This window comes from Homalodisca vitripennis, chromosome 6 (genome assembly GCF_021130785.1).
Source record: "Homalodisca vitripennis isolate AUS2020 chromosome 6, UT_GWSS_2.1, whole genome shotgun sequence".
Taxonomy (NCBI): Eukaryota; Metazoa; Arthropoda; class Insecta; order Hemiptera; family Cicadellidae; genus Homalodisca; species Homalodisca vitripennis.
Window position 1 is genome coordinate 92,766,156 of NC_060212.1, and position 21,273 is coordinate 92,787,428.

The following is a 21,273-nucleotide window of genomic DNA, read 5'->3' on the forward strand; positions in this document are numbered from 1 at the left end:
TAAATAAAAAACATTTTTGTTATTAAGTATATATTTTTACTTACTGAGGGAGAAAAACTTTTTACCGACATATATAGATAAAAGACTTGACATATTTGGAACTTAAATACAAATAAATCTGAACCTAAGTGGACATCTATTGAGTGGACACCTACATGGATTGACAGTGTTATCTATATCAAGCAACCAAACAAAAACATTTCACTTACAAAGTTTTTTTTGACAATGAAACTTTATTCATCAGACGTTCTGAAACAAACTAGAAGTAGCAGAACAAAATTAACAATGGCGGTAAACAGGCACTGCATCTATCTAAATACTTATGTAAATTGTAAGAGTGGGTATAGGTGTATAGGAGCTCCACTACTTGAGTATAAAGGGTTAAGTTATTTAATAATTCTTGACAATAACTTATTTTTCCATGTCACAAAATACTCATTATAACTATAGTTTTATTTTCTGACTGCAAAATGTACTTCGAAAATATAATTACCAAACTATTTAGCACTAATAATTATATTAATCTATAAAAATGTAGCAAAGCATTCCATTTTTAAAAAGGCAGTGATTAATTTGTGCCCTACAAAAACTTTATATATTAAATGCATTTAACTGGAGATTTCAATCGATTTCTTGGAAGCTGGGTTGATCGAAATTTCTACTACGTCTCCTGTACATCGGCTCGGAGAACAGTATCGAGCGAATGATGCAATCCCTGAATGATTCCGTCGGGTCCCCGACACAGAAAGTAAAAAGGACCCCTGCGCTGACATTGGTGTGTTTTGAATAAGTGCCCATGGGATACCACCCACGTTTGTTCAGCTCCACAATAAGTTTATAGGTTATGTTTGCATAGAGGCGGGCCGGTTCAGTCAACTTGATGTCTATCAGCTGTTTGAAGCCGACTCGCTTGTTAAACAGTGCACAAGAGACCTGACGACCTCTGGCATCTTGAAGGAAAACCTTAACGCTTTCCATATAGGTCGTTCCTGTAGACATCGTGTTACAGTACACCCGATTTTCATCCAGTTCTTCTCTCTGCAAAACATCACTCTCTTCCTCGGAGTCCAGCTTCAGCTGTGATGGTATCTGGAAACAGGATGACTTACGTGATAACAAACAGTGTTGTATTTGTGGTTATAATACAATTATAATGTGTTATACAATACAATCATACGAAGCTGTTGCATTTGTTGTACATACTTGATTACAGTGGCTATCTAGAATCAAAGTTTGAACTATGTACATTAAAGGCTGAGCCAAATTTGGACTTAGTAGCTATCTTTGAGAAGTACTAGAACTATATTCCTATTCAAAATAGTCCAATAGCCAAGAGCTAATTTGCATTATATAAGCACACAACTGAATTTTTCCATATAATCGATAAAGAGATTTCCTGAAGAAAGAAGTAAATCATCAGCCATTCTAGTTTTGGTGGGGTTCAAAATGAAAAATTGTGCAATGTATTGATTGTTGTAAATTAAAGTTGCCTAAGATTTAGAGATTTGTTACTCTAAAATACCTAGTAACCCTAAAATAATGTGATAATATTTATATCTCTCAAGTCTAACAAAAGGAACATCTAAAGTGTTACTATTACTAATATCATAAGAATTACAGAATTTACTTGATAAAATTAAGAATGGTAAAGATAACCACTTCAAGGATGTGCAAGAAAGGATCTATTTTAGTAAATGGAAAGTACCTGGTTGGACCAGATCGGTTACTGTGCATAAGGTTGAATTTTATAGTACGAGAAATAGTAGAGGTATAATAAAATAATTTTAAAAAATTTACATTTAACTTACCATTATGCCATGTAAAACAATATCCTTGTTGACTGTGAATGTCACATAACTGTCCATACGGCTATAGTTCTTGATGGAGATGTGCTGCACGATGGTGCGTTCGCAGCAGTAGACAGTGTGGTCAAGCAGAGACGTGGGCTGCGTGGAGTTGGCTCGAGCCACTGTAGACACTGAGAATCCATCAGGAACAGTCACCACGGTGGAGGGAGATGAGATCTTCATCAGAAGAGCAAACGCTTCATCCTGCGTCAGCAGTTCAGGAATAGCAGGACTTGAAGCGAACTCGGCCGGGGACAACGTCAGAAATCTGATCTTGCTCAAGGCAGGGCCCAAAACTGATCTAAGATTTTCTTGCTTGTTTGTTTCTAGACCTGAGAAAAACCATCTTCTAGGTCAATTTATTGAAGGACATTTGCCATGTTATGTTACAAAAAATAAACATTACTTTTTGAGGATTGAAATCTACCCTCTTCTTCAGTTGTAAAAATCCTAATACAATAATAAACTAAAAACTTATTCCTCCCCGTCCCGACCATTATCTTCCTGTTCTCTTTGTTTCAAATGACGTGCCGCGATACTACAGGAAATGCCGACTGTCAGTCCAAGTTAGTGTTCCACCTTTGTTAGTTCAGGTAGTGACATGTTTGTGCATTTGGCTCCTGTGCAATGACAACGTGTCCAGTCTGGACTTCATTCCGTTTATCTACCACACATCATTTATAAACTTGAGAGGCAGTCCATTGCTGAACTTTTTATTTGTATTATGTATTAAAGCTATTTTACTCCTGAAGAAGGCGGTAGATTTCAATCCTCGAAATGTAGTGTTATGTATTACATAACATATTACGATGGTGAATGTATAGAATCCTTCTATCCTATCAAATCATTCATCATCTATAACAAACTTTAAACAAAGAAGTAAATTTATTTCTCATAAAAAGACTTAAGTACGCTGTACAAACATAATTATAGTAAAACTTGAATAATTGCAAGTTTTACTTTTAAAACTATGAGCAATTTGAAATTGTACCTGGTTTTTTGGCATGTATTACATTATGATGTGAAAATAATATAGTTATTTCAAATGTTGTTTCGGTCAGTTCAAAATTGTATTTTTGTTGTACATTAGTTGTGAGCTAGTATTATTAAAAATACGAGTAGACGACAGCACTGATGGTCTGTTAGCTCACTATGCCAATGCTTATAGGTCAACAGTTGCATCAGGTGATGTTTATGGGGAGTAGCTCCCTCTTTATCCTGACGTCATAACCTCTGGATTCCTTGGTTCTAGCATTATACATGCACACCTTGCCTTGCTGCTGTTGAGTCCTGAGTTCCTTTTCCCTACTCCCCCTGCCATCGTGTTGGCATCACTGTCATCACACATCTGTCAAGGAGAATACTTATGAACTATGTATAAACTTTGTTTACTTGTTATACATTAAAATAATAGTTCAAATATTTAGTTTAAAAAATAAATATGATTTTTAGTATGTAAATTAAAGTTTAAATGATGTCAAACCATTTCAGGACGATTCTGTAGTTTTTATTTTGTAATATTTTATCTTATTTAATGGTCCCATAAAGTTTAAATTAATAATGTTTCAATACAACAACAAAAATGGTACAAAATTAAATAGATCTACATAAAGTAGCTATAGAAGAACTATACTAGGCCTACAACCTATGGAGAGCTGCCGAGAACATTTTAAAAGTCTTAAAATCTTGACTGTGTATGCAATGTACATTTGTGAGGTGGCACACTATGCATCAATCAAACAACCAGCTCAAGGATCAGCCCTTCACAACTATAATACAAGACATGCAACCCGTTTCAACCTCCCAGCTCATCGAACTTCTCTATATGCAAGAAAACCAATATATGCCGGTATGAAAATCCTCAACCACCTACCACAAGACTTCAGACAGGAAACTGGTGCAACACTAAAGAACAGACTGAAGAACCTCTTGTTGGACAATCCAATCTATTCCATGGATGAATTTTATCAAACGACCTGGACTTGATGTTATGTATTGTATTACAATTTTATGTATTTACTCATATATTGTATACAGTATTGTTTTGACACCATTGCATTTCTTAAAGAAATTGTAATAAAGAATATTCTGACTTCTGAGCTATGGTGGGAAGGATTGATTAAATGTAAATGTTGAGTTTAGCTCCAGTTCACCTTCCTCTTAGTTCAGCGTCTGAAATATGCAAAATCACGATAGATGTACAATATATTCTACATATTTATTGGAAACTTTTAAAGTTCAGAATTTTATTTAAGTGTAAAACAAAATAAAAACCTACTTTTCTAGAATAAATTCATTAGATTACAACCAACTCACCTTTCTGTTTACATTGGTGAACTGCCCACTTGTAAATCGCCAAAACAAGTTCCAGCTCCGATCTGATATTCAGTTTTTCACAGTCCAGAATCGCCAACAGAGTGCTTGGTTCTACATCTTCAAAGTTTCTGTCATTAAGAACCAATGTTGTATTCCATGCAATTATCTGTAAGAAAGATGTAGCTCATATATCAACAATCAACATTTTTTATTGCCATAAAATAAAGATCATTGACAAAGTCTCATTACAGCTTTCAGTATGAATATAGCCAAGTCAGTTATAAAACTTAGATTAATTGATTGGGTCCCTCGAACAACGTTGTAACTGACAACTTTTATGAAAATTACTTTTTCGCTGAAAAACGTTGTAACTATCATTCTGCATCGTGTGGTAAATTTTTGTTTTTGAATAAAGCCGCCCTGGCAGCCGTAGAACGGCTGATCGAATTGGCGGGAAACTGCCATCCGCGCTCAGAACAACGTTGTATCTAGCATGATGTCGTCCGAACCTGGCGTTGTCATTTCACCTGGCGTTCAAAATCGTTTGAATAAGGGAAGAAAAACGCAAAAATGAAGATTAATTAATGGAAAGATACCAACCGCAAAAGAGCCAGGGTGCTGGGAACCCCTACATTTCCAAGAGGAAGAAGCCCGTTCCTGGAAAATTGCCACCTGAAAATGGTAAGCAGAACAACGTTGTATCTACACTAATACTTATAGTAAAACAACCTTTTTTAAACAGTAATTTAAAAATTACGATTTGGTCTGCCAAGGTCCGATACATGTGCCTATTGTGATCGCCTATACATTCAACTTTCAGAGTGTAAAAATGAAAACGAAAGAAAGAAAATAGAGGCTGAAAGTAAAATACATCATTTTAGGACAGATACTGCTTACAAGGCTCTGGATAAAGACAAGGTAGATGCTCAACAAAATCCTACCGATGTAGTTTTGTGTAGACCTTCAACAGGTTTTGTTTTGCCCTAATCTCGCACACAACAATGTATTTTATCAACGACAGCTCTCATGCTACAATTTAGCAGTACACGACATGGGCAAGAATGAAGCTTGTATGTTTTTATGGAATGAAACTGTAGGCAAACAGGGATCAGCGGAAATAGCATCATGTATCTTAAAGTATATTGAACTCAACTTTCAAAAGCTCAAACCAGGCCAAACCCGTACACTGAAACTTTGGTCAGACCGCTGCATCGGCCAAAACAATAACTGGAGATTGATCGGTGTAATGCAGCACCTGGTGACCAATCATTTCTTTACTACCGTTGAACAAAAATTCATGACTACAGTTCATAGCTTCCTTCCATGCGATCGAGATTTCGCTTTGATAGAAAAGGCAAAAAAAGGCAAGCTCGTTTATGTCCCCTTCCAATGGGTTGAAATAATAGCTCATGCAAATTCAAATCACCCTTTTTACTGTTTGTCTTATGAACACCTGAGGACTTTAAAAACACAGACATTGTGTTGAATAGCTTGGCCACAAATAAGTTCAATGTTACAAACCAATGTTTTGGTATCAAATGACTGCAGACGACCCAACTACTTTGCGCGGCAGGACGGCTCACAATGTCTTACAGCCATGGGTATGGTCATGTATTATCCAAAATAATCAGAGAACGAGATGATGTAAATACATCAAAGACGAGCACTTCACAGAAGAAGAGGCCTTCAAAGAAGGAGGTGCGTAGACATCCTCCCGTTGTAGTTCAACAATTCCCACGGTTATATGAAGGCACCTTACCAATCAAAGCTGCTGCTAAGAAAAAAGACTTACTGGATATGTGCAGGTACATACCTCAAGAGTATGTTCCATTTTACGAGAATATTGCGGTGTAATAACCAATATAGTTTACATGAATAAAATTGTAAAAGTTTACATGATTGAATATTTTAGTAAAATGAACAATGACTATTGTAAAGTCCTTTTTTATAAATACATATCAATTGTGTCTTACTTAAGTATTACATAACAATAAACTATTGTTTAACTGAAACTCTAGTGTCATCTTTTTAAAAGCCCATATTTTTAAACTGTGACTTGTCCGAAGAACAACGTTGTAACTGACGTTAGTTACAACGTTGTTCCATAACATTTGGATGTAAATCCACTTACAACTCAAGTTACGCAATACATTTAAAGTTAATATTTGTTATTATAGTTGTTATTTTATACAATGAATAGTTTTACATCATAAATAACTTAATCTCCACAGAAAATATCCGAACCAGAAAAGTTCTTTTCACTTCTGAAAAATTTAACTTTTGTCAGTTACAACGTTGTTCGAGGGACCCATTCAATTATATCTCAAGTTACGTAAACATAAACCACAATACTCAAATACAGCCAGTGGAATTGGGGAATTTAAAATAAATGTTTTTTAATTGGAAGAACTCGTCCAGTGCATAAAATGGGTTATCTAACAGCCATAAGTAATATTTATTAAAAAATATTTTTTTATTCTACTTTTGGACTAAGGGTAACAAAGGAGGATTTTGAAAGATATATTTCATAAGATCAAAAAGATACAGGTTTATTATGGTCTGAATTTTACAAATAGTGAAAAGAGGTCTACAATGTTCAAGTGGCTGTGAGTTAGTAATAATTCTTATAGATTTTTTTTTTTAAGGATAACAATGTTATTAATTTTACTTGCATTGCCCCACACTACTAGTCCATACCTTATAATGGATTGAAAAAAGGCAAAATAAGCCGTTCTCACATAATTTGTATTAACATAGAGTGTAAGCCGTCTGAGAAGATAAATCACTCTAGATAACTCAGTTGAAAGATAATTAATATGGGCATCCCAATTTAAATTTCTGTCAATAATGATTCCTAAGAATTGACATGATTCGATAGATTGCTTTGAGAGTTTACAGATTTTCTTAAACTGAACAGGATATTTTGGGTTTTAGATACATTTAGATGGAAACCATTGTTTTTAAACCAGCTTGAAGCTTCCAATAGAGTATTTTGTGTTAGAGTGTTAAGTTCCTCAATGCTATTGCCTGTATTTAAAAATGTTAAGTCATCTGCATACAAGATTGTTGTGGCAGAGACTGACAACGGCAAGTCACTAATACAGACCAAGAATAACAAAGGACCTAGTATGGATCCCTGAGGGATGCCATATGTGACATTTACTTCCTGATACCAGTTACCAATGTTATAAACCTTTTGCTTTCTATTGCTTAAATAGGATTTTAGAAATGAGAGCGGTACACTGCCCAACCCATAGTATGATAATTTCATGGTAAGATCATTGATATCAACACAATCAAAAGCCCTGCTCAGGTCACATAAAGTGGCCTGAGCAGTTGCCTTTTCTTCAAAGGCTTAAGAGACATCTGTAACTAATTTGTCTAGGGCTTGAAAGGTAGATTTATTTTTTCTAAAACCGAATTGCATAGAATTTAGAAGGTTATTTGTTTCAAAATAATTAGAAATTTGCTTATAGACCAGGATTTCAAGTAGTTTACCAACAACCGGAACTATAGAAATGGGGCGGTAACTTTCAGGTTTATTTTTTGAACCCATCTTAAACACTCGACAAACTCTTGAAATTTTGAGTTCTTCAGGAAAATAGCTCTCATTTAAACAGAGACATTATTGGACATGTTGTATATGTCAATACTGTCAGAGTTGCTTAGGTTTTTAACAGATTCGATTATATCCTCAGGCCTGATATCTGTCCATTCAAAGGTTTCTGATGGTAGTTTAATGTTACATTTTTGTAAGCATTCTTTTGCAGCACAAGAGGAATTTCCCACACCGTCTTTAATTTCTGAGACAGAGTTAATGAAGAAATTATTAAAAGTATCAGGGGTAATGTTGATACTATTCCAATTAGCGCTTGAAAGACGAGTGTTGCTGTTGATAATTTTCCACGCAGCTTTACACTTATTATTGCTTAGATTTATATAATATTCATTATGTTGATACTTAGCTGAAGCAATAGCTTCTCTGTACTTGTTTTTCAGTGCTAAAAAGTGCTGCCTTAACTTAACATTACTTTTTGATATACTGTGGTAATACAAAGATTTGACTTCATTTTAGCGAGATCGGGGTTATACCATTCATTTTTAATATTTATTTATTTGTTTTAATCAGATTTTGTCAGTCTTTTAAAATATAATATAGTATTGTTAAGCACAGTCCAAATTTTGTTGAAAAGTAGGTGTGAACTATGGTTGTTTTGATAAATTACTTTGTCCCAGTCATAAGAGGCCAATTTTGTGCTAAGGTCATCCAGTGAGCATTTAGGAAGCACAGTTTTCAGGCTAATAGTCATATCTAACTGAATTTCTTGGTTTTTGAAATTTGTGATATTCCCCAGATTCACAAGAATACCATTGTGATCTGAGAAGGGAAAATCTATAATTTGGCAGGTAGGATAACCTAAACAAATTCTGTTATTTGTAAAGACATTGTCCAGGCAATTAGAAAGTCTTGTAGGGCTGCGATTCAGGTAGTAATAATTGTATTGTCTTAACAAATTTTGGAGAGCAAGATCAGTTTCACTATTGGTTGTTACATCAAATTTGTAGTTTAGATCACCTCCCATCACTATAGTGTAGTTGCTCCAATTTGTAAAGTAGTTCAATAAATCTTCTAAAGATTTAAGAAAGATTTTGGGATCGCCCGATGTTGAGTGATATAGACACCACTATGATGCTTAATTCATCTATGAAGTTAGTGGACACTTCAAAATGGAATTCAGCATAGAAACGAATGATATCACAGGCTCTGGCCTCTAATGAGTTGTGAACAAACACGAGTGAGCCCCCCTAATATGATTATTTCTACTGTATGCACTGGCACAATGATATCCAGATGGAAAGGCAAACAATGCTTCCTCACCCCTAAGCCAATGCTCCGTAATGCAAACCAATTTAGGGTAATTTAAATCATGTAAAAAACTTTCCAAAATTGTTATTTTATTATTTTTTATATTAATAAGGCCTTGAATATTAAGAAAGAATACTTTTAAATGATTCTCATGCTGATATGTATAATTTGGACTGATCATTTGAGATTCTACGTAATTTTTGTTGTGTTTTCCATTAGTTCTAAAAAACTTCATTCTCCAATGCTGTTATAAAGAAACTCTTGGCTGTCAATTGTTTTATCTATGTTAGCGACACTTGTGTCAGTATAATGATTTAAATTTAACTCCTTGTTGATCAAATAACAACTGTTCATGGATCCATTTTCTATTGAGGAGGAGTCTACTTTAGCACTATTTACTTTATTGGAACATGAAAGAGCACTTAGATCACTGGCACAGTTACTCTGCTTTAGCGCCTCACTGAACGTGAGGACGCCCGGCACAACTTTAATCCCATCACACATGGTTGATGACTCAGACCCGTCGGCAGTTGGTCAGCGACTGGTAGCATCTCAGTTGTAGATGGAATGGCCTCTGCTTCCTCCATGATCGCCTGCGCTGCCATCAGGTTGCTGTTGACGAAAGGAACACCACCATCACAATAGGGTGAAGAACTTGTCCCAGATCTTGTGCAGATTAGGTGCTTTAACCGTGCAACGAGCTCTTCATGAGTAATTCCATTTTTAAGCTTTTGATTAGGTCATCGGGCATATGTTACAATAGTTATTCTAGCATTAGTACTGTGCTGAAATTCAGTTATATTGTTAATAAAATGGCCCAATTTGACCCTGTCGCGCACACAGCCAATTGGAGAACAAATAAGGTGCTGTAGTTTTCCTTTTTTGAAGATCTCGGTCAAGTGCTTGAAAGCAGTGTGATAATTACTTTTGGTTGGTTTACCAAAATAGCTGTCTTTGGTAATTAAACTAAACACAGATGCACCGTTTATATTCTCTTGTAAGGCTAAGTGGTTGGTGAGGCACTGTGAGATGTTGGGACTCCCAAAATGATTTCTAAACACGATTGCTACACCAGCAGTCATTTGATGAGGACTATTGAAGTCACCCGAGATGCTGTGAACAAAACCTACTTTCTTGTCATGTTTGTGTAGTTTGATTACATCTGCCATGTGTGCCTCAATTATATTGATAGGGCGGTCAGCTACATATGACAATATATCAGTTTATGAGGCCATATCACTGCTCCCTTGTTGTAATGGGGCCAAATGTCTTCTTCACAAAGTCTACAATCATATGTGCCAATCTCTTTTTTCCTCTGTAGTTTAAATGCATCCCATGGTTGTAAAATGGTTTCTTTCAAATAATTCTAAGTCAATGATGTCAACGTTGTTTATTCTAGAGGCAATTTCTCGAATATAATTGTTAACTAGAGCAATGTCATAATGTACTGCATCGTCAGGACTAATGTCATAGCGGGGTGGAATCGTTGTGATACAGACTGGCCTTGAACAACTTAGAACTTTCAACTACTGATGTTAACAGTAGATGTTGATGGTTGTGCCACATATATGCTTGCTGGGCTCGCTTAGTCAAGATGTCCGCTTGTTTAATCATGTATGGTAGTCTACTTCCAGGCTCACCTAAGGTATTAAGGGAGCCATGGATTAACAGTTGTAGCACAATGTCCGTAAACAGCGTTAGATAAATGCCACAGTCAAAGGTGTTTGTCTGTTGTGGCACTCCCACAATTTGTATGGAAGTTTCATTTTCAGCCCCGAGAAATTTATTAACTTTCTTGGATATCTGCTTGGCATGAGGCAAATTATATGTTTGGCTTGAATCAAAATACAAAAATTTATTTACACTTCTAACAAACACCATTGGGCTCCAGTGGGAACCCTCAGTTTTGTAGACGTTTTGTTTGTCTTCATGGTCATTTGTGTTTACCTCATGGTGTAAGTCGTGAATAGGGGAAAAAATATGTGATTTTTCATTTAGTTTCAGGGGCTCAAGGAGGTGGTCATAATCTTGAAGGCATTTTATTGCATGTGTTACAACAGCATTCATAAGTAAAACCTTACTGTCAGATTGTAGAAAAGAGAGAGTAAGAGTGTTATAGTACAATAATATTGTGTCATCTGTCACCCATTTGTTTTCCAGAACTGAAAGGCTAATACACTGTTTTTCATCAGTGCTGGTTTCCTTATGTATTTTAGGTGCCACATCAGGTGATGTTGATGAGAAATCAGTCTGTGATGATTTTGTGGTGGTGTAGCTTGAGTTTTTTTTTTTTTTTTTTTTTTTTTTTTTTTTTTTTTTTTTTTTTTTTTTTTTTTTTTTTTTTTTTGAAGGTACGCTCAAGGATAGACTTCTTTTATTAAGTTGCTTAATAAACTAGTTGTTTATTTGATGGAGTTTTCTGGTCCTGTGTTAGGGGTGAATGGTTTAACTTACTTGCTATTACCACTGACTTTTCTATTTCTGTAATAGCTGGTTTATAACTTTCTTTGTAACATTTTGCAATAGAATCCAGTGTGTATTTCTGCTTATTAAGTTCATTATAATAGCATATGTCTGTTTTGTTTACAAATGCTGATTCGCTGGTTGAGAAGAAAATAACTTCAAATTTAGTGAGATTCTTGTATTTTTCTTTATCAACACCAACTATTGTAGCAGGCCAGGCAGGAAATCCTTTCACTTTAGCAAAAACTAAGTCGTTAACTTTAAATTCATTTGCAATTTTAACCATTTTTGTTTATGGAAGTATATAAAATATTTTTGTTTATACCATAAATACAAAAAAGTATTTATTTTATTAACATTTATTCTTGAAAATTAAATAATTATTTTTAAATTGATGTCAGAATCCAAATATTTATGCAATAATTAATTTATGTATACCATCATAAATTTTATTTATTCGAAGTAAGAAAATAACTTTTCTATTCATATATGCCAATTAATTGAAATCAGATGAAAGTTCTATAGAATCAACCAACAACAGCAAGAGTGCAGATAAACAAAGTGCAGAACACTACAGATAGCCTTCTAAGCAGAAGACAGTAAATCAGCTGATTTGACCTAGACAGATCATTATACAACCAATGGCAAGAGAAATTAGTCGTCAATAGTGATAAAATCAAAGTTAATCAGTTAAGTCCAACAGTTGCCAATCCAGTTAAAACATGCTCTCTGCACATGAATATGTGACAAGCACAACTGATAGCACAGGAAACAAGTTCATCAGAGTACTGAAACTAAAAAAATAGTTCATGTGTTTTGTGCTTTTCAGATTCGCTTTCACTCCCTATTTTTGTCAAAGTTAATACAAAGTATATATTTTTATATTAATAAAGTGTTAAAAGAATAATTCATCGTGATTAAATAAGTGTCTTAAATCACACATGTGGCAGTTTTAGTACAGGTAAAAATTTGTGTTGTTACTTAGATATAAGTTTAATATTGATTCTAAAATAAATTATTATGACTTAATTTATAAATCCTGATCACAGGTCCAATTAAAGCTAGCTTCAAACTTTCACATTTTATAATCAACAACTAAATTCACTTTTAAAACCACTTTATATTTTTCCAAAACTTTATGACACCCTTGCAGACGACAGAGATATAACCATATCTCTAAATAACTTAAACTTTAATAATCAAGCTGAATATCTTCTGTATCTGTAAAGTAATAATTACTAGTACTTTATAAATAAATGAATAAACTTTCTCATGCATGAGAATACATATGTTTTTTAAACTCAAGGTATTAATTTTGAACTTACTGTTTTCAAATTGTCGAAAAAGTATTAAGTAGTATTCATTACTCCATCACATTCACTTTTGCAACTTTGATTAAGTTTTAATCATTTTTTTACTTATTGATTAACTTCAATAAGTTATTCATAGTAAAAAAACAGTACTTGTAAAACTTATCAGTGTAGATCTTGATGAAACAAATCACAATCGATGGCATTGAGAATATAAAGCAACACATTCTTTTCCAGAGTGATGAAATATAAGCTCTAGTTTAATTTCAGTTGAATAGGAAGAATAAGAAATTATGCAATATAGAGTAGAGACTGAAAGTTGAAAAATTAAAATTAATCACTTTGAGTTTCGTTCCCAAAACTCTAAATTTTTAGAATTTTGGGGATTTTTTCCATAGTAGGGCAATATGAATTATTGAAAATGTTCCTCCCTTCAGATTAGGGATATAAAATAGCTTGAGAAAAGAAAGATTGGAATTTAAGTAAAAACAACAAATTTATTAATTTTAGAATTAGAATTTATGTTACAAATGACTATGGTATGAATGTATTTGGGAATTGAATATAAAGAAAGTTACCTCCATGCAGCGAATCATGAGATGTGCCTCGTCGAACAACTTTGCGAATTCGTATGCTCTACAAGCCATCGGGTATTTAACATCCTTCCAGATGTAACTCATGCACTGGTTGACCAGAAACGGAAGCATGTATTTCTTGGCTGCGTAACACAATTCACAGGCCTGCTCTATCGTTGTAAGATTTATTTCATCTGTATAAATATATCTGAAAAATAGACTACTGTTGAAAAACTTCAGTTTAAATACAAATAAATTAATAGACTAATTCATTTTATGAATTAAATGCACAAAATCGCCAAAACACTTGTTAGTTGATAAAAATTTACAATGTAGTTATACTATGTTTTATGTTTTTCAGTTTTATTTTCACAGTAGTTCTACATTGTGAATTTCCAATTTCAAGTAAAAATAATAATAACTTTTATACCTGTTCTATTAATAAAACAATTGAATTAATCGAACAAAATATACATTTTTGTTCAATTATAAAATACAAATTGGACAAATGTTGTACAGTAGTAATGAAATAACTAATAAATATACTACTTGTAAACACGTAACAAGTTTATTGTAGTATCACTAGTATAAAGGAATACAACATTTTCCAATATAATTTTTTATTTTGTGCAAGGCCTTTCTGAATCAAAGATTCTATCATCACTGAATGATCACTAATGATGGAATCTTTGATTCAGAAAGGCCTTGCACAAAATAAAAAATTATATTGGAAAATGTTGTATTCCTTTATACTAGTGATACTACAATAAACCGTTTATTCAATGCTCCAAGATTCTACATACGTAACAAGTTGTTTTCTTAAAATGTTTTTGCAGAACTGTAAAATATCTCTGCCACATCTATTAATAGTACGGATGATATACATAGCCCTCTCAGGTTCTATAATTAATATAGAGTAAAGAATTATCACTTGTTAAATCCCACATTTGTAATCCTCTATATGTGTTTTATGCCTTACAATTAAAGCTCATAAACTCTTTAAGAATTGGATGCCGAATCATGATTACCGAAATTTGATCAAATATTTGAAAAGTACATAAAAAACAATACTAATCTAGGACAAATTTAAAACCAAACATTAGAAAGGTAGACAGTTTAAAGTTTGTAACAATAAACATCTTATTGTATAACAATACGGCAATGAAATTACACTGCAAATGTATAATGAGTGTCACAATGGAAACTTGTGTTTTGCATTATTACAGTACCGTCACTTGGAACATTGGACTTCCACAGCGGAAGTCTGGCTGAGGGTGGATATGTTTCCGAGAAGTGATTGATAAGAACCTTACAAGTTAATGGAGTTAGAATAATAACTCCAAACACAATGCTATTGAGTAATCTGATGGTGTGAGAGAGATTATAGGAATGCTGATAGGACATGGTCCCCTCAAAGAACATCTGATGAAGGTGGGTCTTAGCCAGACTGATGAATGCAAACTCTGCGAAGAAGCAGAAGAATCAATGGAACACATGGCTAAATTGTACTGTCATATATACAATTCGGAAAAGATTCCTGGGAGCATATCTCCTCAGCCCCAAGGATGTTAGAGAACAGGAGCCCTAAAATCTGATCGGCTTCAGTAAAAGTCTCAGATTTTGAGGACATAAATACAAGTTAGGGAAGCGCAAAGGTCCATAAAACCTTAATGGGAATTGTGACTGGTCCGGTGTGGGGACCTGCCCTTCAGCTACACTCCCAAACTGATAAGTATAGTTGTTTCAGTAATGTCTCTTTGAGATCAATTGAAATTCGAGTTTAAGAATTGTCTGAAGGGATGTTAAGAACTCGGTGAATAAAAATATGAATGTATGAGACTGTTGAAAACCTTGAGTAATAACTAAAATAAGAAAACAAAATGTCTTACTGAGTTTGTGTGAGTGTTTTCACGTACAATTAAAATGCTTACTCGAGCATCGCAGTAAATGCTTCAGGCTGTACGTCTGGAATTTCAATCGGATCATTTTCCTCTGCCAAACCTCCATAAAACATTGCTTCAAAAACTGGGCTGGACATCGACAGTATCATCTTGTGAGTCGAAAACTTCTAAAGTTAAGCAGATATGTTAATAAAACATCTGGTTAAACAAGCAAACATACTAGTATATTGTTTATAGCAGTTATAACAAGAATGGCTATATTTAAAAGAAACTAATTGTAAATAACATGAAATATGAAACTTCAAAAATAAAATAAAATCGGAAAGTAGTATTACAATGTTTATATTGTATCTTCTTTACAATAAAAATCTTTCCCACTGTGACATAGAGCAATTTAAAACAAAACACAATATTATTTTGATGTGTTTCTCTTTTACTCTGTATTGATCAATATATGATTAAAATTTTGAGCACAAATTTTAATGGAAACAGTTACCACTCTGAGACAAAATACAAAACAGATTATGAACAAATCACAAGAGGGAGTTATTTTACAACTGACATTTAAAACTTAAGAAACATCAATTTATCTAAGATAAGATCAAATTTTTTAAGTCGACAATCTTTGTAGGCCAAACCAGTTTGCACCCATAGTTTATCTTTATCAAAATGTTTAAATAGAACTGTGAACAGAGGGGTCCTAATTACCAAACCAGCTTCATGGAGAAAAACAAAGCACATACCAAGGAAATGTTTAAGTATCAGGAAACTTATGACATAAGATCTTTATTGCCGTTGATCATATATAAAATGAGATGGGCATAGTCAATACACTTTTTAGCATAAAACATAAACAATATAGATAATATCATTATGGAAAACCACAAAACATTTTCCTTACGGTTGTAAAATAAACATATATTTAAAAATTAAAACCTAGTGATTTAAAACTGAATATCGACATCCATAGTTAAAAACTGGTCAATTGAATAAAATGAATTATTTAAGAGCCACAAATAAAATTTTACTTTTTGGGAGTAACATGAGCAATTTCAGGGAAGCTTGTTAAAAAACTTACATAATTTACCATATGGGATTTTCCAAATTTGGTCAGTCGATGTTGAGTAATGTCAAGCTTATTTTTATTTCTGTTGATGTGTGTATGAACCTGATTTCTGATGAAAAAGTTTCTGAGGTTTGCTTTAGTGTATGCTGTAGTGACAATAAAGGAGTATAATTCTTATACTGCTAGTATACCTTAAATAGGAAACAATAAAGAAATAAACTTATTGAAAAAGTACCAGGCATACATGTTAAAAATACTTAGTTCTCATTTTGACAACTTTCATATAAATGAATACTTTAAAACACAAGCCAATATTTTAAAGTGAAATATGATAAAACCATACCACCAAATTCAGTAATAATAATACATATCAGGCTCATATGTTTGTGAATTGATTTATTAGAATTTGTATGAACCATGATAGCCTGATTTAATTGCAAAGAACTACAAAAAGTACTTGGTCCGCCAGGATTTGAATTCGGATCTCTCACTTGTTAGGTGAGCGTGCTACCACTACATCACATATATTATATGTAGCTCTTAGTAATGTTTAAGAAACAACATAAAATTTGTATTTTTCCTTCTTTGTGCTTTCCACTTCAAAATTACTTAAAGAACAGAGTATCTATAATGTTTAATTAATTTATAATATAAAACATAAACAGTTGATTATGCAGAATAACTCGGCTTATCGCAAATCCTCTACTATACGTTACCTTTTTGTGTTGACCATCACCCACAAGGAACTGACAGTCACTCCAAATCCCTGTTTCCAACAGATGTTTCCCTCTCTCATTTACTCTGTCTAGCTTTAACTGCCAGTCTTCCATTGTTCCCTCCCTGTACACATCAGAAAGGTAAAACATAGATAGAAAAGTGTCAGTTAGAATGGTTTAGTTTTAAAATAAATTTCAACGTGGATGTAAGATGAAATGACATCTGAGCTCCAATCCTGAGATGGATTGACAGCGTGGGGAGGAACTTCAGCACTCAACATGAACCGAATCCTTGTTCTTCAGAAGAAAGCCATAAGGATTCTTGCTAATCTTGACCTTCTACAGACTTGCAGACCAGCTTTCACCAACCTAGGAATCCTCACAGTGGTAGCTCTCTATTTACTTGAAACCATAAAGCATGTAGATGAAATAAACTCTATAAGAAACCATGATCTACACCAATATAACACTCTTCATGGCTCCAAGCTGGTCCTTCCAGTACATCGAACTACTCTCTGGGAGGAAAAATCCTTCTTATGCAGGCTGAGGAACCACCTACCGGACTGCCTGAGAGACCTGACTGGCAATAAGTTGCACCAGGAGCTGATCAAAAGACTGGTCTACTCATTAAAGGAATTTTTTGAAAATACTGAAAAGTAACATGTACTTTTATGTGTTTATGACACCATTGTAATTCTTAACGAATGGGCAATAAAGAAAATTGTATTGTATTGTAATGTTGATCAACGTATTATTAAAGTTTGGTAAGAGAATGTATTTTTCAGAATCACTTTATTGACATGAACATTGAGAACAGTTATGTGTCAGAACATACATATGATACATGGTAATAATACATGATTGTCATTTATGGTTGATCGAGTTTTAGTGTAGTCTGGCTGATGTCTTCGGTGAATTCTTAAACAATGTAGATAGGATGTTCCAATAACCACGAATCGAGTTTCCTCTTCATTGCCTTTCCAGTTAGTTGTTTAAAGGACGCTGGGAACTGATTGTAAAGTCGTGCTCCCATTGTTGAGGATTTCTTGTCATGAAGAGCAGTTCGATGTCTGACTTGCGGTATTATAGACGCATTCTGGGTATTGTAGCAATGTGGCCATGTTACCCTGGGAAGTCCAAGCTTGTCCACATGTAGAATGAGTTCTTAAATATATATCACTGTGACTCTTTATTTTTATCAGGACATACATAAATTAACCAAGATACTTCCTTAACCTCTCTGTGAATTTATAATTTGATTAATGAAAAACCGTCCAATCTTTACATTTCTTCTTTTCAGAGAAGAAACAGCAATGTAGCATTCAGACCATTATCAAAGCTCCACGGAATTGACCTGCAAATTGATGACCTATTATCATCTGCAGGGACACTGTGAAGGTGTGACGTCTACTGATGACGTTGCAGTCATTATTTTAGATCAAAATAAAGACCAACTTGACATAAACACATTTATAGCTTTTAATATGGCAAAACAACATTGTCATATTAATGATCTGGTGTTAAATGGGAGCAAAAATTAACAGCTAATTTGCATTGCGTTACAGAACCATTTTACTGGACTTTCCGAATCATACATGTCAAATACAACAAAGTACTTACTCTAGACAATACACTATCCTGAAAGCCTTAGCTGGACAAACACTGCCAAAAACTCAGCTCTTGTATTTATGTAGTAAGAAGAATTAAACAAATTCCCAATGCAGATGCTGCTGAAACAGTCTGTCACTTCCTCTTCAAGTCCCACCATAGGTATGGACTAATAGTCCGGGGAGGAACATGCCTTAGAAGGTCCTGATAATACAAAATAGCTCTTGCAGGAATAAGGCTTCAAGAAGTCAGCAATGAAGCCTTCAGGAAATAGCTCTCTACATACTCCACTACATTCTGTTTCAACAGGGTAGACTAGAACCTGAGACCCTCAACATTACAATACAAGAAATAGACACCACTCTGATCTCACTGTACACCACCTATCCCTGTATGGAAAGAAACCATCATACACGGGTGCAGCCTACTTCAACGATCTCCTAAACTCCCTGAAGAACTTTTAAAGAAATCCCTTACAGTTTGGCTTCTTCAGCAGCCCTTCTACACCACTCAGAAATTCCTAGACAGGATATCAATCTTTTAATAAATTTGTAAATAAGAACCAAGTATTATTTTAGATTGACTACATCATTCCTGTATTGATTAAAATTTTAAACTTAATGTTTATGAATATAGTCTGATCTCTATTGTCTATAGTTTGAATAAACATTAAAAACCACAGGTTTATTCCAAATACTTAATAGCCCCATAATTTTTAAATTATACTTTTCTATCTGTGTCCATTGAAGGTTGAAAGGGTCCATCCATGCTTTTAACTTAATTAATTTCAACAAGCTGCCATTTTGTACTGGGTTGAGATAGAAAGCTCTATTTTCCATTGTTCTTCTTCTTTTGTCAAGATCTTTCAAATGATGTGTCACTTAATGGGTCTTTACTTTTAAAATTTTGAGCCGCCCCTCCAAAATCCCATTTTGGAAACGGGCAAAATTGTAACAATGACTAAAACGTTCACTTCTATTTCCTAGAAAGTTCTGCCTTTATCCATAAAAAACTAAACAGAGTGTAACCATACTTTTAACTCACACTGTATATGTATATGTTAAATACATTCCATGTTCATTCATTCCATATATGAAAAAGAAATGACTTGAAAACGGTAACGTTTGTTTGAACTTGAGTTAAATATAAAAAAACACACACACATACACACAAACCAAAAATGCAGGTAGAAAATTCATTAAAAAATACAATTACTAATCAGTGTAGTAGATTACTAAATATCAAATCAAAATTAAAATACATTTTTAAGCAAAGCCTGCCATAAACCAATACTGTCTATAAAACAAGATTAAAAAGGACATATTAATATATTAATTTATAGAATCACGCGTAAAAAATTTGACAGTAAGGTACTTTTACTTTTTACTGTGTAAACAACTCCAACAATTAAAAATCCAAATTGGATATTTAGCATACACTAAAATTGTTATATTATTTCTAATTAATCACATCTTACTATAAATGTACTATCATGACGTAAATTATTATTGTTAATACACAAAATATTTCATGAACACATATTCAAGTTATAATTATTATTTAGCCTATAAAATATTTATTATCCTACAGTTAAAGTGTACTTTTTACCCAAAACTGCACAAGATAAGTATTAAATCTGCATTTAGTGAGTTAAGTAGTTTTTCAAAAAGATCTTGCTACAAACAGAACTACCACAACAGTCATACGCCACTTGAATTGTAAAAATAACTCATTGAAGAGAGTAGGGGGCCCCAAATTAAACAGCATTTTAAAAATAGAACTCATCTGTTTCTGAAAGAGAAGTATGTATGCACTGTGATACGTAACAGTGGAAGTTAAAAAACACATTTTAAAGCTATTAACTGATTATACAACCTTGGAATTATTGTTCAAAATTTCTGCTGTTTCTTTTATTATGTAATAAATATATTCAGTATTAGTATATTCATTCAGTTCATATTCAGTATATTCATATATCAGTCATATTCACATCAGTATATTCAGTTGAGAGTTTGGCAATACTTTATTTTTTAGTGTAGTATATAATAAAAAATTAATTTAATTTTTTTATTGACCGTAACAACTTGAAAATGTAAAGTTGCAATTAATTAATTACTAGTAGCAATTAATTATCAAGAATGTTTATTGTTGTCCCACATTAGGCATTAACACTGTCCAGTGGCGGCTCCTGATAAGTGGTCACGGGGGTGCACACAAGAAAATAACAGTAGGATTAGATAATTAACTTACGTCGCCAACATAGTTATCGTCTCAATATAATAGTAAACAAAATATTTCAGTCCTTTTAGGCTCTTTATAACACCAAATTGATTTGTTTGTTAAAGGTGTACAAGACTGTGAGTTATTTCGTGCTGTGGAATGAATAATTCGTAAAAAGAAACTCCTTAAAATTTGCAACGATATTTGACTACTTGCATTTTAATAATTGCTTATAGCCCAGAAAGTAGTTAGCAAATATAACTGATTTATTGGTTTATTTGGCTAACAAAATGTTTATGAAAATGCAAATAAAAGAAAGAGAATGTAAATACAATCTTACTTTTATTGATACAAAGAAAAATGTAAGGTTATAAGTAACTTTGA

The 21,273-nt window shown here is 33.4% G+C and overlaps 1 protein-coding gene across 3 annotated transcripts; it reads right to left on the reverse strand.

Annotated features, from left to right (window-relative positions):
* Nucleotides 1-13: 13 nt before the first annotated feature.
* LOC124364554 (BTB/POZ domain-containing protein 2-like) lies at nt 14-20,427 on the reverse strand. Of its 3 annotated transcripts, none has more exons than XM_046820110.1 (7): nt 20,278-20,427; nt 17,062-17,185; nt 15,310-15,443; nt 13,382-13,586; nt 4,164-4,329; nt 1,809-2,179; nt 14-1,089 (listed from the first exon to the last, which is right to left on the reverse strand). In XM_046820110.1, the coding sequence occupies exons 2-7, from the start codon at nt 17,173-17,175 to the stop codon at nt 622-624; spliced, it is 1,458 nt and encodes a 485-aa protein (XP_046676066.1). In that variant the 5' UTR covers nt 17,176-17,185; nt 20,278-20,427; the 3' UTR covers nt 14-621. The 3 variants fall into 3 exon arrangements, with proteins under 3 accessions (XP_046676066.1, XP_046676064.1, XP_046676065.1); XM_046820108.1 differs by having other exon boundaries at nt 15,310-15,446; XM_046820109.1 differs by having other exon boundaries at nt 15,310-15,446; nt 20,271-20,386.
* Between the last annotated feature and the right edge of the window lie 846 nt (nt 20,428-21,273).

Excerpts from the sequence above, each read along its gene's own strand:
- LOC124364554 (XM_046820108.1), bottom strand. The coding sequence starts at position 17,175 with ATGGAAGACTGGCAGTTAAAGCTAGACAGAGTAAATGAGAGAGGGAAA. Across the intron at positions 13,587-15,309 it reads GCATTTACTGCGATGCTCGA|ATATATTTATACAGATGAAA; the intron begins GTAAGCATTTTA and ends TCTATTTTTCAG. Across the intron at positions 1,090-1,808 it reads TTGTTTTACATGGCATAATG|ATACCATCACAGCTGAAGCT; the intron begins GTAAGTTAAATG and ends TCCTGTTTCCAG.